The sequence below is a fragment of the Rattus rattus genome, chromosome 8, assembly GCF_011064425.1.
Source record: "Rattus rattus isolate New Zealand chromosome 8, Rrattus_CSIRO_v1, whole genome shotgun sequence".
NCBI lineage: Eukaryota > Metazoa > Chordata > Mammalia > Rodentia > Muridae > Rattus > Rattus rattus.
The window spans coordinates 30,473,534-30,491,607 of NC_046161.1; the positions used below are offsets into that span (position 1 = coordinate 30,473,534).

At 45.4% G+C, this 18,074-nt stretch overlaps 1 protein-coding gene across 4 annotated transcripts in view; it reads left to right on the top strand.

Moving 5' to 3' along the window:
- Kirrel3 (kirre like nephrin family adhesion molecule 3) overlaps nt 1–18,074 on the top strand; it is a 542,831-nt gene that overhangs the window by 414,056 nt on the left and 110,701 nt on the right. For all 4 annotated transcript variants that reach the window (XM_032910358.1, XM_032910361.1, XM_032910359.1 and 1 more), the window contains exon 2: nt 9,508–9,585. In XM_032910358.1, coding sequence (XP_032766249.1) covers nt 9,508–9,585 — 78 coding nt within the window. The remainder of the gene's footprint in view (nt 1–9,507; nt 9,586–18,074) is intronic.

Consider the following 18,074-nt stretch of genomic DNA (forward strand, 5'->3'; position numbering starts at 1 on the left):
GGTTCAATCTACAAGCCAAGCTTATCTTTGAGCATCTTTGGGGGCCCCTGCCCGTCTGGGTCTCAAGAGACCTGATGGTGGTGGAATGGACACTCAGAGGGAAGGTGGGACTTCACAGAGCCCCAGACTACCCCCATGCTTAGCTATTTGAAAGCTGTTGTTCCTAGTAGAAGAAACCCAGAAGAGGTTTTCTTTCTGCCTGGCCTCCCATCTGTGATTGACAGGATATACCAAGCTCCCCAAGGGCAGGTCACACAGCTGTTATGCTTCTGGCCCCATTCAAACAGTAGTCAAAGACTTCCAACTAGGAAACGTATAAAAAGCCTTGCAGGCACGGGCCCTTGGCCGCACCTGTTCCTCACAGGTTAAATGGACTGCTAACAAGCCAGAGGAAGATGGGCTGGAATGGCTTTCATGTTTCTCCATTATGTCCCCCACAGTGCAGATGACCACTCAGACTAGACATCCTGAGAGACAAGCTGAAGAATCCTTGTATCTCTGGTGAAACCATGGCCCACAAAACTCTTCAACCAAACACTATTGAATGCCTCCCACAGAAATTCTGCCAGTATCCCGAAACATGAAGATTATGACTTGGCTAACTGACCCACTTACTGACGGTCTGCCTATGAGGATGGCCTTTTGGGTCCTCAGTTTCCTCTTCCATCAGAAAGAATGATCATATAGAGTTTCTGAGGATTGGCATAGACAGTATATACAAGATAGCCCAGAAATTAATGAATTTCAGCCAGTTAGCACCAGGCAACTTTGATTATAATGGTGAATGCAGGAAGGCTTGGTCACCACAAAAAATGCATCAGAATGCAAAGAGAATGCCTAGCGTCTTCATTCCAGTGTTTAGAGGGTTATGGTGGACTCTCGGTCTATAGTCTTTACTGATGGTGAAGCACCGAAGAAGGCACATTCTGAGTCAGATGGTAGCCCTGCTGGAGCTCCAGGCATTTTGTCAGTTGACAGAAGGATCCCAGGCGGTGTCGGAGGGGAGGTACACAGCCCTGCCAGAGAAGAAGGGTAAGAAGAGCCAAGAATGGTCCCAGAGAAGTAGCGCATAGGGCTGAAACCCAGACTCAGCAGGGAGTTGGATCTTGCAGAGAAGAGACTGGAGCTACCCACCATACTTAGACTGGGGTCAGCCAGACAACACCATGCCAAGACTCTGCTCAGCACCAGCAGCAACAGGGCTGTGGGCAAATTTCTTGCCTTGCTAAAATGTCAGTTTCTGGGCTGGAACTATATAGCTTGGTGGAAGAAGATTGCCCAGGATGTGCAAAACCCTAGCTACAATCCGCAGTATGGGGAAGGTGCTCTTTATAAATAACAAGAGGCAATACCTGTTTCTATGCTGTATGAGAGTAAAACAGAAGAAGAGGACTAGTAAGAAGGCTTAGCAGGTAGACACACCACACATAATGAGCCGAGTTTAATAGTAGGAGCCCACAGTAGAAAAAGAGAATCGACTTCTAGAAGTTGTTCTCTAACCTGCATGTGCATAATGTTACACACACACACACACACACACACACACACACACACACACACACACACACACACACACACTCACGGGCATGCATACACATGCACTAATAATAAGAACACGAATATAAGAATAAAGAAAAACACTTTTAGAACAAGGTGCATTGCTACTCAGCCTTTTGGCTAAGATCAAGCGTAAAACAGGGTGCAAAGCCCCATGCCTCCCGCTGTCATTGTTGGCTGCCTCTTTCCTTCCTGATATTCATAAGCTTAGGCCATCAGTGTAGAGATTTGGAGGAGCCAAAGGATTGGGGACCACATGGTCACCCGGATTTCCTGTAGGCACATGAGATGTGGGGCCCATAGCAACACAGACTATTCTAGACCCCACAGCTGCTGGTGAGGAGCTCTAATAATATTGTCTGCCTCGGCCACACTGTGGATGGGGCTGTGGCAGCTAGTAATGGCACGGCTGAAACAGGCTTAGGAGGGCAGAAGCAGGCAAAGGCCTGTCACTGCCAGTGACTGTTCTCTGTATGAAGCTGCAAGGTTCGGATCAGCAGGTGTCTGAGGAAGCCATACTTCCTGCAGGAGCAAATGAGGATGGGCTGGCAGACACAGTACCTCCTTGGAATTGTCACAAATGAGTGCAGACTCTTCCTAAAAGACAGGAGCTCAACACAAGCTTTTTATGCAATTCATTATTATTAAAAACTCAATGTAAGACCACAGCTGTTCCAAGTTTCTCTTATAAGAATTTAATTGGTATGTAATAGCATAGTTAATTAAACACAAATCAATAGTTTAAAACAACTAATTGATACTTAATATGAATGGGGGAAACTTGGTTCTAATATAATTAACCCATATTAAATTAGCTATGAAATAACAATTATGTCTTTACAACAATGTAAAGTTTATGGTTCTTTAATAAACTTAGATCAGCAAGCAATGAGACTCAAAAATTATGAAACAGGTATTATTGGCCTATTAAACATTTATTATGTGTCCTAGAGGGCTGGGGCCAGGCAGCTAGTCAATCTAAACAAACCTTTCTGAATCTTCTCCTCGGGTTTCTTTATTACAGGAGTTGATCAGAAAACAAGTATCTTTGCTGATTTATGGGTATCCTAATTGCATGTGATGTTAAGTAATTATACAGAAAATAGCACCAGGTAGACATGAGGCGGGAAGCTGGAGTTCAGCAGAACGGAGGTGAAAACTTTGCAATCCCACAGTTGGTGAGGCATCCAGGGACAGAATGGCTATTGGTGGCTACAGATGGCAGTCGCCTGTGAGAGGCCACTAGGCAGACACACCATAAAGAGTCCCAGGCCAATTGCAGCCTTCAGGACTTTTCATGAGGGCATCTCTTGTTTCCCCCAGATATATCTCTCTTCTTCTTCTTCTTCTTCTTCTTCTTCTTCTTCTTCTTCTTCTTCTTCTTCTTCTTCTTCTTCTTCTTCTCCTCCTCCTCCTCCTCCTCCTCCTCCTCCTCCTCCTTCTTCTTCTCCTTCTCCTTCTCCTTCTCCTTCTCCTTCTCCTTCTTCTTCTTCTTCTTCTTCCTTCTTCTTCTTCTTCTTCTTCTCTTCTTCTTCTTCCTTCTTCTTCTTCTTCTTCCTTCTTCCTCTTCCTTCTTCCTCTTCTTCTTCTTCTTCTCCTTCTTCTTCTTCTTCTTCTTCTTCTTCTTCTTCTTTTTTCTTCTTTTTTCTTCTTCTTCTTCTTTCTTCTCTCTCTCTCTCTCTCTCTCTCTCTCTCTCTCTCTCTCTCTCCCTCTCTCTCTCCTTCAAGCAAGGACCTCCACTCAAAGGGAAATGGCCTGACATCACCTCATGCTGCTGCCTGCCTGAACAATTATCTGTCTTTGATTTTTCTCATGGGCCTAGAAGTGCAGGCAGAAGACTGAATCCCCAAATCCAACATGGGAAATGCTCCAGCATCTGAAATTTCGTGTCCAAAATGCTTAGGATCGCGGAGCTTTTCAGGTTTTGGAAAGTCGTGTTAGGAATATTCAAACGGGTAAAGTCTACGAAAACAATTCTCTACACCAGAAATTACAAAATCCGAAGCATTTATGGCCCCAGACTTTTGGATAAAGGGAACTCAACCGATGCAAACCAATTGGATAATTATTTTCCATATCGTGTATGTGGTAGCCTCTGAATATTTGTGAAGTGGATATTATCCCATCAGTTTTTGTTAATATGTGGTATCTGTGAAGGATACAATTTTTTCCCCACAAGACTTTCACCCTCTAAACAGAATACAGTCTATTTTCCATTTGGGAGCAGTGCCCACTATGTACTGTCAGTGTCATGTGACACAGTAAGCTCTCTCTGTGGTCACACCAACTCTGATATAGACACAACAACCCTTTATCTTTCCAATGAAAGACATCGTGGCCATCTCTGCCCCTTTTCTTGAGCCGCACACTCCTTTAGTTCCAATGTCTCGTCCCAGAACCATTCCCAGACTTACTAATTTTTCCTTGTTTCCAGGGCTTCTAAGCCCTATGTCTCTCCTGTGAAGGCTCTTTCTAACTCCCTTCAACTTTTCCAGCTCATTTGACTTGTGCCTCTGTGCCGACCTGGTGGCTCACCACATGGATTTGGTGGGGTCCTTCCCCGTCTCGTTTCCATTTTCCTATCTGCAAGGGAAGAGGAGGGTACTTGACCTCCAGACCTGACTCTGGTGTTTGCCTCATTGGACTCTTTCTTTTCAGGTCCTTTCATCTCAGCTCTTTTACTGTATGTTGGCTTTTCATGTAAATCATGCAAGGGAGATCTCGGGAGCAGTAATTTATAGATGGAACAAGGAAGCAGAAGCTCAGAGGAGACCGTGGGGTGCTTCACTGCTGAGTGAAGCGTCTCAGTATCAGCCAGCTCTGCTCATTCGGAAGCATCAGGACCTCCCAGCAACTCCAACCAGGTCCAGCTGGCGCTTCTTCCATATGGTCCAAGGGACCATCTGGGGAATTCAGGCTATTTTCAGCCATTCCGCTGCTCTCTGTGTTGAGATGGCAAGGATTACAGGATCTGTGTGTCCCCCTTGAGAAGCCTCTGTGTCCTTCTACCTGTTTTCCGATCCCTGCTGTATTCAGAGAGCAAGAAGGGGTAGCAGATGGGAAACCATCATCTTTCGCCTGGAGCATGGCAGGACCCTCCTAGCTGCTCTTGCTCTTCTCAGGACTTACCTCTTCTGTGCGTCATCTACACCAGGTTAAAGTGTGTGGTAGCCTCCATTCCCCATCTTAGCCATTCTAAGGATTCCCTGCACCTGCAAGACTCCAGCTCCTGTCTGGTAGCTTTAGAAACATGCCAGAGCCAAACAGTTTCCGGAGGAAAAGTGCTAATCCCTTGTCAATTTTTTATTAGGATGTATTAATTGTGCATGGTGAGGTTTCATACACATATTTAATGTACCTTGGTCTTATTCTCAATGTCCTCTATTGCACCCTCCCTCCGTACCTCTAATCTTCTGCCTCTTCCAAATAATCTTCTTTTGACTTTCATGGACATGAGAGAAAGCATCTGATATTTCCCTAATGGCTGCTCTAGCTTCTAACCCTACCAAAAGCATGTCCACGTTTGAAAACGATAGTTTTCAGCAACTGAATGAGGTAGTGATTATTACAACATAGTCAAAAAATAAGTAACCCACAAATGGGAAGTTTTATCATCATCTCAGATGTGTTCATGTGTCGTTCTCTCTCTCTCTCTCCCTCTCTCTCTCTCTCTCTCTCTCTCTCTCTCACACACACACACACACACACACACACACACACACACACACACACACACTTCCTTCAATTTCCCTTTTTATAAGGGCACCAGCTCTATTGAACTGCAGCCAATCCTAATGACCTCATTTTAACCTGACTAACTGTGCAAAGTCCCAGTCTCCACAGAACATCATACCAGGGGTGAGGGCTTTGGCACGCACGAGATGGGTAGAATAGGACCACAGCATATGAATAGGAGAGCATGGACCCAATTCAATCTACAATGCAGTCCTACGGCTGTGACCACTAATCTCTGGTATTCCTTAGTCTGTTTTGACTTGTAGATTGGCCATCCTGGTACCCCTAAGAGCTAACCCTGAAACCAGCCCTGAGCTCTAGGATGAGATCCAGCAATCGGCCTTTGGCTCTGAAATGTCCTTTTAGTTCTTTCTCCAAGCCTTTGTTTCTAAATCCAAAATGGAGGAAATAATTTCTGCCTCTCTTACATCACCAAGCTACTGCGAGCATCTAATGAGACGGTAAATATTACAGCATTGTGAAAAACATAAGTGTGCCACAAATGGGATGAAGTATCGCCGTGCTATTAGTAGTAGTGGTGAGAATAAAGGGATCCGCGGCTAGAAAGAGCCCCATCCACATCCTGTGTGCTGAAGACACCCGCTCCATTTACAAAGCTTTCCTTTTTTATTCCCCCCTGGAGAAAATCCCACAGTGTTCCCTACTTGTAGAACAGTTCCCTGTTTGGATGAATTACAAGTTTCATTCACTCCACAAGCATCCCAGCCTAACCTAAATGCATCCTGCTACATCAGAGCTCATCGTCTTCATTCTGATGTGGGAGGAGGGGAGCTGCTCACACCACCCCCAACGCCTTTGAGTTTGCCCCTTGCCCAGCATTTGCCCTGTGCTAGGCACTGAACCTGGGAGTGGAGGCTGAGGACTGGAAAAGGACACCCTGACCCTTCCGTTACTCACAATCCAGAGCTCAAAAGTTCCCAGAGGGCCAAACATCCTTCTCCCTAAGACACATCTCTGTTCTGAAACCTGTTTCTGTGCACACAGCACCAGTTAAGCCTTTGTCCCTCTCAGACAGTGCCCTTAAAACCCAACTGCAAATGGCTTTGAACTTCGCTATGAACAGTCTATTTTTAAAACAAGTCTTCATTCACTCATACTCCATGAAGTCTTTGGAGAATCTGGGTCGAACTGCCACTGAGGAAGCCACTCAAAACCTACTTGAAGAAGACCCCATATCTGGAGGTTCAAAACTAGCATGTGTTTTCACTCTACTGACCATCTCAGTAAAGAAGGGAATAGACCGGTGACTGGGCTACCTCAAAAAAGGAGGTTCCTGCTCTGTTTCTCCCCCAGTAGTCTTGTTCTTTTGGCTTGTTGGATGTCTCCCACAACCCCCATGATTACTTTCTGTTTCCTTGTTGGTCTATATATGGTCAGTATCTCTGACAATGCTCTCCCTCCCTAGATGGGCACCCACATCCCCCTGCCTCATCCACTTTTGTCCCTGCTGGGGAGTTCCATATGTGGATTTGGTGAGTTCTAATTTAGCTGTACCAATCTCTCCAAAGTGCATCCCATCTTTCTGTATATGACAAGCTGGCTACTCCTCACTTTGCGAGTCCTGCAGCTCACTTGCTCTCCAAAGGATCCCAATGGCTTCTCCCCACTTCTCAGCAATGAGGCACCCAGAAAGCCTTCTCACTTAATAAATTTCTGCAGTGTGCTTATTAGCGCCTTGCAATGTAGCTGCCTAAATAATTAAGACTAACCCACACGTGTCAAATTAAATGAGCCAAATACATTGAGAAATTACCTCGTCCTCAATTTCTTTTATTAATCAGAGCATTTAAAAAAATTTTTCCCTTCTCATTTACAAAAATCAAATATAGTCAGGCAGACTCTTACTTATAATAACTGTATGGGGCACAGCGTCTCCTCTGCTGCTAACTTGGGAGGTATCCCAGTATGTGACACATAAGGTGAGTTAGAGTGAGTTGTAGATACAAACCCTGTGGACAATCAGATATGACAGGCCACTCGTATTTTAGTCTTTAGAGCTATTCTCCTTACGTTCACCTGAGAGTATGGGAAGCTGCCCAGAAGACAGAAGAAACATTGACCAAATCCTTCTAGCATCTTCTATCCTCCTTCCTCAATGCTACTCTAGAGTCCCTCCTAGGCTCAGTCTAGTAGCCCATGCTCTCCCTCTCTCCTCAGAAGCCACCACCCGTGTGCTTTAGACAGGCATAAGTGATGAATATTAAAGGGACCAATAACAATTACATCCCTCTGGTGATGAACAGTGTGCCTGTCGTCCTAATGGTCCTCCTAGTGTCAACACCTGGACTTTATGTGCAAGCTCAGGCAAAAAGCTACCGTTGGCTGGAGCTAGGAGGCTCCTCACAGCCTGTACTTCCATTGGCCCCCTCTCTGCATGCTGCATGCCTGCCTTTTGGAGGTGGCTATTAGAAGGAATGCACAAATATAGTAAGTAAACATCAAAGGGACTTTGATCCACACGTCGACAGAACAGGAGCCCCCGAAGAAAGGGCCAAGGCCCTGGATGGGAGAACTTAACATGTCAATTTGGGTGCCTGAGATGTGAAGCTGTTTGAAGTGAGGGCGGTTTGGCTGCATCTTCAGATGAGAGTGAGCTGGTGTGCAGGGGGAAGGAAGGGAAGTGAGCCTTTGGAAACGGCACCCTCAGATCTGCCTCTCTGCTCTTCACTGATAGTCAATAAATCCCTTTAAAAAAAATCAGGAGATCAAAGCTGGTGACCTCCCTGGGCTATGGCATCCTACAACCGAGCTTTGTTTTTCCCTGGGGTATGAGGCCCCAAGTTTGACTTGTCTGTTCTCGAGGGCCCCGCACTTCTTTTCATCCTGGTGTCTTTGGAGGCTAGACCTGAGCAGCACCAGATGGATACAGAGCATCCTGAGCAGAGGCGGGAGGAGGAATCATCCCATTCTGTCTATTCCCTGATAACCCAGCCACCCGGGGGTGGAAGGCCAAAGACACATCCATGTCATAGACAAGTGTGATAGCACTCAGTGGGAGCCTCCTTCTCTGAGAAGATAAGGTAGAAGCAGTCAGGTAGCAGCAATCCTGGCAAGATTCTGGGGAAGTGGGGAGCTGCAGTCCTGTGTACTCTAGAACAGTATCACATACTCATGTGTACAGTTTAGGGCAACTGTCATGGTTTTACGGCTTCTGAACAAGCAGAGATGAATCAAACGTATCAAAGACAGCCCCCTCAACACTATTGAGCCTCCGTTTCTCCATCTGTGTGACATGTGAACATAGCCCATCTGCATACCACAAAGCATTGCTATGGGAGTTAAAACTTAAACTGGATATGAAGTTGTTTCAGAATTCATGAAGTGCCCAAGAGAAATCAGGACTAAAAGCCAAAAGAGAGGATAGCTTGCCCTCTAGTGAGGAGGACATACTCAGGTCTACCACTCACATACAATAGAAGCTGGTTTATAAAATGCTCTGCAAGAGATAGTGGCAGGCATTTGCTACCCAGAGTTGCTTTTCTGTCTTGTTCTTCTGGGAAAGTCAATGCGCTATGAGTCCTTGTGTGCGTCAGCACTGCTCACCCCTGTGCTCTACATCTGAACTTCCCAAGTCCTAGATGCCGTTGCTAACCAGTGACTGCCCATAGGAATACACAAAAGTCAGCAACTGCAGAATCTCACCCTTCCTGAAGGTTGAACACATCCTGTCTACACAGCATTTCTGTGTCTTCTCCTGTTCTCACTATAGTCATTCTCACTACTCCTCTTGGGTCACCATTGCATCTGATCATGCTGCCCCATTCTGGATGCTACCAGGTGTTCCTGTTTAGCTAGTCTGTCCACAGTCTCAAAGTGACCTGGGCATGGTCCTCAAACTTAAACCATAAAAATTCCCATAACCCAGAATAATAGTTATGAGAATGCATCCCAGAGCCTACTTTTAAAATCCTGACTCCAATAAGGCTTCTTCCTTTGTATGTCCGAAAATGGAGGTGGTAGGAATGGAAGGCACAATGCTCTGTGCCTCACGTGAGTCTGTGAGAGTCTAGCAAGAGCTATTGACTTTAAGCTTGCCTAGGATAGAAGTGCTGTAAAAACACTTACATGGCAAAGTAAGTTGCCTTGAAAGTTGCGTTTTCTAAATAAACATCCCTGCTTATCCACAGCCCCATGCTAAGGAGTCTCTGACACATGACCCATTCCCAACTCACCCACCTATGCTTTCCTTCCAGAGCTTGGCCTCCAGAGGAGAGGATGCTGTCTGGTGCTGGGCTACATGGCCAAGGACAAGTTTCGGAGAATGAATGAAGGTCAGTGAGAACCTCCCCAACCCCTTAAGGGTAACACAGTGAGGGGGGGTATTCTACAACTGTGGTGCAGAGGAACCTGGACAAGGAACACAAAGCCGCTCGGGAAGGAGAGTGGGAGGCTCAGCTCGATCTTCATGGTGCTATTTACACAGGCTAGAACAGCTGGTGCTAAAGCGTGCCATGGTGATTCAGTATTTTTCGTTTGCTATGTCTCTTCCCACTGCATGCCCCTTACTTCTCTTTCTATTTGTCGCCTACCTTTGCTCTTCTACCCACTTACCCAGCCCATTAAAATCTGCTCCTGTTGTCTTTCCAATCCAACATTCTCCCTCCTTCTCTTGAATCATTCCTACTTCTTGAATTGACAGTGCTTTATAGGGAACTCAGGAGAATCGTAGAGAATAAGGTGGTATTATGCTCCAAGAGCCTGTTTTTAGAGATCTGCCTACCTTCCCAACCACACAGAGTGAATTCTGTCTCCCAGGGGTGTTTCTACCTTCCAGAAGTACTGGGCCAGCATATGTCCCAGAGGACTTGAGGAATGTATTGACTTTGACATGTGGACTGGGATGTGAGAATATCACTGTCACTTATGGGTCTGCTGTAATAAAGAGCCAATCCTCTCCATCCCCAGCCATCTGTCTCCATGCAGCTAATAACCCTCTTCATCAGATGCCACAGACTGTTTGTCAGGGTTCAAAAGTAGATAAACAATGTCTGGGGGTGCCATTTATTCATTAAAGTCAGACAAATGAAGTCTTGGCTTCCTACCACCAGCCTGGCTTGCCATGAGCTGCCCCCACTGGGGCTCAGAGCTCCTGTAGCCTCTTTCCCACTTCAGCCAAGAAAGAGTCAGGACACCCCTAGCATCTGGCCATGAATTACACTGTACACAGCCCGGTGCCTTCTCCCTCTATTCAACAACTGCCTATCCTCCCAACCTACCAACTATGACACTCATGTCTCTGTATATGGCCCAGACCAGAATCCTGGACTACTTATGGGCTTGTCACCAAAACCCATCCCATCAAGACAACAGTCTGCTAGGAGAAAGATGAGCACAAGCAAGTTAGGAAGCTCTTAACACTTACATTCACTGCCTGCCTATTCAAGAAACCAACAAGTTTCCAGCAACCACTTATCATCTGTAGGAGCCCCATGGCTGAGCACAGCCAGGGGTTGGGGCTGCATACTTTGTGGCAAGACCATCAGTCTTTTTCATTAGCTTTTTTTTCTTTCTCATCACCCTCTCTGTTTTCAACACCGCAGCCCCGAAGAGAGAGGTAGGCAGTAACTTCTAATTTGTGGACGCTGACAGCATGACTCTGTCCGTGGTGCTGAATAGACATGTTCTCTTGCTGGAGATGCTCATTACAGAAACAGAGGCTAGGCTCTTAGGGGTTGGGCGAGCAGAAAAAGCCAGGAACTGGGCTGCATTAGGATCTTGAAGCTCCAGATGTCTGACCTCAGCTTCTAAGTGACCAAGAAAATGAAGGAACGGATGCTGAGCAGGCTTAGCCGACATGTGTGGTGTGCTACAAGTCTCAGCAGGCAAAATGGAGGCAGGCTAGAGGAGGCCAAGACAGTGGGGTAGAACAAGCCATGTGCAATGGGTGAGTTCTGGGTCTGGAAGGGTCCAAGTCACAATGGGAAAAGGGAAGAGGGATTTTCTTCCAAGCTAGACGGACTTGTTTCCCAAGTGCCAGACAGCACATTTTCTCTCTTCTAAAGTCCATGTGTTGTTTAAGCAAGCAAATGAGAGGCATGCTCTGCTTGGGAGCTCTTAGAGCCCAACCCAGTTGCAGATGAGAAAAGCATCCACAAGCACAGGGACTGTTTTATGGTTTATAATTATCTCATAGCAATACCGAAAATAATTATAACTCCTACATATTAATAATTGAATAGGAATAGCAGTCCTGACATCGATCAAGCAACAGAATTCTTGGCTTGTGCCAGACAGTGCACCTTGGTATGATTTGAACAATTGGTAAAGCATTAAAAAAAACAATAATTATTATTTTTCTCCAAGTGGCCAGAATTCGTAAGCTATTGAAACAATTAGCTGCTTCTCCCATTAGAGATAAAGTGGCGATTGCTTGATTTCCATTTCAGAATAAGTATAAAAATCTTTGCTTGTGTTGTATTAAAGCATATTTGTTTTGTTTAACAGCATCTAATAGGGTATCCGTCACCCAGTGAGATCCCTATTTCATTTGTTTCCCTGTTAATTTTATATCTCCTTTTATTTTATTTTCCCTCCACCACCAACCCCTCCTCACTACATTCCAAAAACAACAAACATGTGAGAAGGAGCAATAGGAAAATAATGAATGAACAGGAGCTTTATAGATCTGGGGCTTGTCATAAGTTAGAATAATCACAGTCGGTGCTGTTAAGCTAACACAAAGCAATAAAAAGAAGATGCTATTCAAAGATCATTTAAGGAAGCATGTGATAGTCAATGAGAGAGTTGTTCTATTTGGGAGTGCCTAATAGCCTCTTGGAGAATATATGTAGCATTCACAGGAATTGGGGGGAGGGGTTAGTAAATGTTGTGCGGGTTGGGGGAGTTCTTTTCTGTTTGAACTCAAAAATCTTGGAATCCAATAGAGAAACAAGCAAAAATTAGCTAAGGCCCTACTAGGACAGAGGGGTTAAAGACAGGCTGGGCACAGAATGCCAGTGTTGTCTGATACCATTGTCTTCGTGTGATTAAGAACTCTATGCTTTACAGGAGCTGTTGGAAAGAGATTGCTTATTTATTCATCAAACATTCATTGAATACCATAAAAATGATACCAATTTTTCATAATAAGTGTCAGGCTGCATTATAAGTACAGGAGCTGTTAAAGTGAATAAGACACAGTCCCTGCCCCACAAAGAGCTAACTGTAAAATCACCAGGCACATCTCACTGAAAAACATCTCTACAAACAGCCCCTGCTCACACATCACCTAAACCAGAGCCCCTCTCCCTTCCCATATGCTCCACCTGGACAAACAGTCTGTTTCCTTTGCAGTGTATCACAACTGGTGATGATGTATCAACTTCTTATTTGTGTACTGTTGGCCCCACCTGTGGGAGAGGGAAGACCTCAGATCCCTGTTTTCACATCCTAGAAACCTAGTTCAATGACTCACATATAACGGGAGTAGCGGTAAATTTTTAAGTAAGTGTTTGACCAAGGCTATGAGTCACAGTACAAGAATATCCAAAGTCAGCCATCGATATCAGCTGGGTCATGAGAAGGACCCTGATACTTCAATCTCAGAACTTGGAAGGCAGTGGCTGATGGATCTCTGTGAGTTCTACACCAGCCTGGTTTGCATAGCGAGTTCCAGGTCAGCCAAGGCAGAATAACAGGCCCCTGACCAGGGTTGTCTCCACATCTTCAGCAACACCTGAGTCAGTAGCTTTCCATTGGTTGCAGGTTTAGAGGCCTCTCAAGCCCCCTGCAGAGTGAAATGCCAGGAAAACTGTCCTTGCCCAGGGGAGTATCAAAGGCAGAACATTATAAAAAGATATACCTTGTAGAGCACAAGTCCTTTAGGAACCAGAAAGTCCTGTGAAGCTCATCTTGAGAAGGGTAAACAAGGAAAAGTGTGCTGAAAAGAGAGAGGAGGCAAGGAGACCTTGGCCTCCCTTCTGTGCAGTCCCTGCGGCACCATCGTGCTAGCTCTCATTCTACGGGCCAGTGAATGACCACCATGGCTCCTGTCCTCACCTCTCAGCCCTAGGCAGGAGATGGGGCTATAAAGAATGCAAACTCATAGCTACAGGGAACTTGAAGTTCTTTGTGATGATATAGGGGCCTGTTCTTTCTTTCTTTAATGAATATAAAACAGCGCTGGTCTACTATCCCTTAAAAGAGATGGTAAGGAAAAAGCAATGGCTGCCACATAGTTGGAGAAAGTACATAGAGCCAGGTGTGGGAGCTTGTCCTGGCAAGGCTTTGGGCATCTAGAATTCAACTTTCACCAACTCAGTGTTGAATAATTTCAAGAAGGTCACCTGTAAGGCTCTTTATCAGTTTGCTTTTCTGTTGCTGTGACAGAACACTGAATAGAACAACTTGGGGAAAGAAATGGTTTATTTAGCTTACAGTTGAGGGAACCCAGGGCAGGAGCTTAAGGAAGGAGCACGGAGGCAGAAATCAAGGAAGAGTGCTGCTTACAGCCTTGTTCCTCATGACTTGCTCAGCCTGTTTTCCTATGTATAAGCAAACCCCAGTACCACCCCTTCAGGCATGCCACTGCCCACAGTGAACTGGGCCCTTCTATATCAATTATTAACCACAAAAAAAGGCCCCTACAGACTTGCCTATGGGCCAACCTGATAAGGGCAATTCTTCATTTGAGGTTTGACCTTCTCAGGTGACCACAGTGCAGGTCAAAACTAACCAGCAAAAACTCGGAGTTGTGATGATGCAAACTCTAATCTGCCCCTCACGCATCTGTCAATGTTGCGTGCCCTGGTAAACAAAGGCTTCCTAGTCACTAAGCCAGTTTTAAGTTGAGTGGTTTTTGCCAACTGCCCCCAAAGACACTTGGGAGTTTCTTTCTCCTGCCTCTCCTTGAAGAGAAGATAGAGGTCACGGTCGACTTTAATGCCACCCAACCTGCAAACTAACTACACTTCCATCTGTGCAAGGGGAAAATAGACGTAGGTAGCCTGGGATCTCTCCCCAAAACCCTGATCCTAGGAAAGAGGAGTCCTGCTTGTATGAACAGCTCCTCCCACGAGGATCCTTCGGGCCAGTTTGGCTCATGCAGAGGGCACACAATCATTTTCCTGAGAGCATTTCTGAGGTGCCTGCCACAGTCCCCAGGATGTTGGCTAATACTGTCATTTTGTTAGTTGGCGCTTTGGGGCGCATATTTTTTTCTTATTTCATTTTTCTTGATGATGTGTCTTCCTCCACTGGGGCTACGAAGCTGGTTATTTGTATAACGTCTCTGTTTATTATTTATGGCAAGACTCGGGCTTCCAGGGCACTTTATGATTGTTATTTAATTCACTCAGCATCATGGAGCAGGAGACTAGCTATTTCCATTCTCCTGCCACAATCTGATGGAAGATTCTATAGCTTTGTCCCAGGCTTATTCCACCAGCCATCATTCCTGCAGAAGACCTGTTTATTCAAGACCAGAGGGGTCCCCTGGCTGCAGACCATGCCAGATTACTTTGTAAACTTCCCCATCCCCCTCTCATTTTTGCATTCTTGCTGCACCATGTCCTGGGGATTTTACCTTCTGGGTATCTTTCAAATCTCTCCCTCTCTCCCTCTCTCTCCCTCCCCCTTTCTCTCCTCTCCTGTGCTCTCTCCCTCCCTCCCTCCCTGTCTCTCCTTACCTCTCTTTCCTCATTATGTCCAATCAGCCTCCAGCCCATTTCTTCATCACACACAGCCAAAGCAGTGCTTCAAAATGCAAACGTGTTACTATGTTACTAGGAAATAGTTCAATGATTTTCCTATGGCTTTTAAGACTGTTTAAATCCTCCCCACGACCTTTAAGGGTTCGCACAATCTGATTTCTGCAAGTTCTTCAAACACATGGACCTTCTTTTTCCTTCTCAAGGAAGTCATTCTCTCCTACATAGGACTTCAGTGTCCTTGGTCCCTCTTCTTAGACCATACATCATCCCCAGCACATCCATCTCCCTGCCCTTAGCATGCCCATTCTTGCTTGTCATCCAAACCTTAGCTCTGCTATCTTTCCCACCAAGGCTCCTCTGCTCTGCTTTCCGCAGTCTAGGTCAGGTTTGTGTACTTCATGATCTTTCAGTCCTGCCCTCCAGAATGCTTACCCCTATGCACAAATGTAAGTTCATATTACAGTTGCTTCACGAATAGCTGTCTGCCCTGCCCTCCCAGTCAGTAAGCTCCATTAGGTCCGATATGTCTCGGGGGGCCTAACTCAAATGTTTGCACAGAGTGGATACTGGCAGAAGAGTAAAGATGGGGAGACGGTTCTGGCCCTGGGACTATGTGAAAAGAAACATGAGCAAACACCTAGTAAAGAGGAAACTGTCTCAGGAAAGGCATGTGACTTACCCAACATGACAGACCCAGCTTGGGGACAGGCGTTGGGTCCAGGACCCAAATCTAAGCATCAATGAAGTCTGGGGCAACACAACTGAGTGTGTCAATGGCAGGGGTGGGGGAGGGGTGCCTAATCAATGGGGTTAGGGTATGTTTTGAAGGAGGCTGCAAGAACCTCTGAGGAAAGGAAGTAGGTTCTTTAGAGAGTGCCGTGAGAGAACACTTGGAGGTCACCCTTACCCATGCTCGTCCCACAGCTCAGCCCTGTACCAGGCTCTGAACCCTGAGCCAGACATGTGCTCTGTCCTCAGCAGAGACCACCGAGGACAAACAGCTGTTCTTCAATGCCAGTCATCTTGAGGCCTGCATTGGTTTAAGTATTTCATTTAGCATCATGACTTGTGAGCCTAAAGATCAACATTAGAGCTTGGGAGTCAGAGAAATCTAGATGCAATTCCAGCTCAAATCATAATAGGCTCAGAAGCAAGTCATCATGGATTCCTGAGGCCAAAAGGGGGCCAAAGGTCCTCTACCTGATGGCCCCTTAAACTTTTGTGACTCTACAGATATAGAAATGTCTAAATGAAACATTTATATGACTCCAGGTACATAGGCACGTACACTAAGCATTTACAGATGATAAACCATAGAATCATAAAGAAATTAGTATCTCTTAATCTTTGATACAAGCATAATTTTACCATTTATTAAAAACAAAGGCATATCTGTTCACTAATGAGATGGGTGTGCTTGTTTATTTTTACATAAAAAATTCAATCTTGACTAAATCTTGCTGCTGCAGGGTGTGGAACACTTCCAATGGTTTTCAGATCAGTATTTTGATCTTAAACTTGTCAGAGCTGAGAATTCCGTTTTGCATAAGCGTATCGTGTGACACAGCAGAAGTATATTCAGTGCACTTGAGAGATTGTTGGAAATTCCATCCTAATCCCAAGCCAAAGTTCATTTCATGTTTTGTTTTTTCATAAAACTCAAATCAGCAATTTAAATAACAGTTTTTTTAAGATCAAACACTCAGATTCAGCACTATCCAAAGACACACCACTTTGATACTCACACATCAAAGAATGATGGTAGAAAAATATTGAAGCTTTTGTCTTCCATAATTAAATGGTTATGTTTCTGTGAGAGCAAAAACTTTGTATGCACAGTAAAAACACCGCCATTTGTAACACCTGGTGTCTCAAAACTGAGCTGAGGTAGGTGACTCAGGAAGCACTGGGTGGCACTATGTGGGGGTGACAGTGTGGAGTGAACAGTGCACATGCTGTGTGTTCAAAACCAAGGTTGCAGTGCCTCTGACAGATGTGACACAGGTGAGTACTGCAAGAAACGCCTCATTCCCTGCATGTTTGATTTCAAAGTCAGTGCTTGGGTCACTGCATGCTCAGAAACCTTTCACTGAGGCCAAATTTTTTTATCACCTCCACGTATAACCCTCTTATTACAACCCCCAATGGTGTCGTGATCCACAGTTTTATAAGCTGAGATGTCATCCATACCATTCTTTGATGGTTCAAATATCCTTACCAAGTTCCACTGGATGGAAAGAACTTTGCAGACAGTGGAGCTGGGCACTTAGGACTGCCCACCATTCATCCAGTGGCTCAGTGCATGGCACAGTGCCAGCCCTGGGGCACGTGAAGGCGGTCCCTGCTCAGAAGGCTATCGAGCACACGATAGGGTAGTGTAAGTATCAGAGCTGCCTGCACCCAAGTATGAATAATCAGCTGTGGCCACAGAGAAGGAAACTCCACTCACTAAAATCCATATCGGGTGTGTCCAGGGTAGCTTCTTGGAGAATTTGACACTTGGGTGCTTTCCTTAAAGAGGTCATTGTAACCAGTGCTTGAACCGAAACAAGAAACACATTTTTGTCGTGGCTGTGGATGCCTGTGTCTTCCATCAGGCTCTTACAAAGAGGTTTAATGTAATGTAATATATATATATAATGTAATATATATATAATATATAAATAATGTAATATATAATATATATATATATATATTACAGCACTCCTTTAGCTCTAAGAGTCTTCATCCTACCATTTCAACTGTACTAACAAGGGGTCAAGTGACCTGGGAAGCAGCACTTATTACCAAGATATTGGGGTCTCCCCGTATGCTGTGTCCTGAGGAGGCCTCCTCTCCCCTCTCTGCCTCTCTGCCCTCATCTAGTCTCAAAGCTTCATCACTGAGCTCACTAATGCCGAGACCCTCGCTCCAGGCCCCACCCCACCCCCATACCACCACCACCACCCCCCAAGCCTGGGGAAGGCATAGAAGAGTGGAAATAAATGACTTGCCTAATGGCCTGTGGTGCCGTAAAGTTCTCAGAGCTGTGTAGCAGAATGAGTAGGTTTGGGGCCGAGATGAATTACCCAGGACTTTATTGAGGGGAAGTCAATAAAAATCTGAAGGCA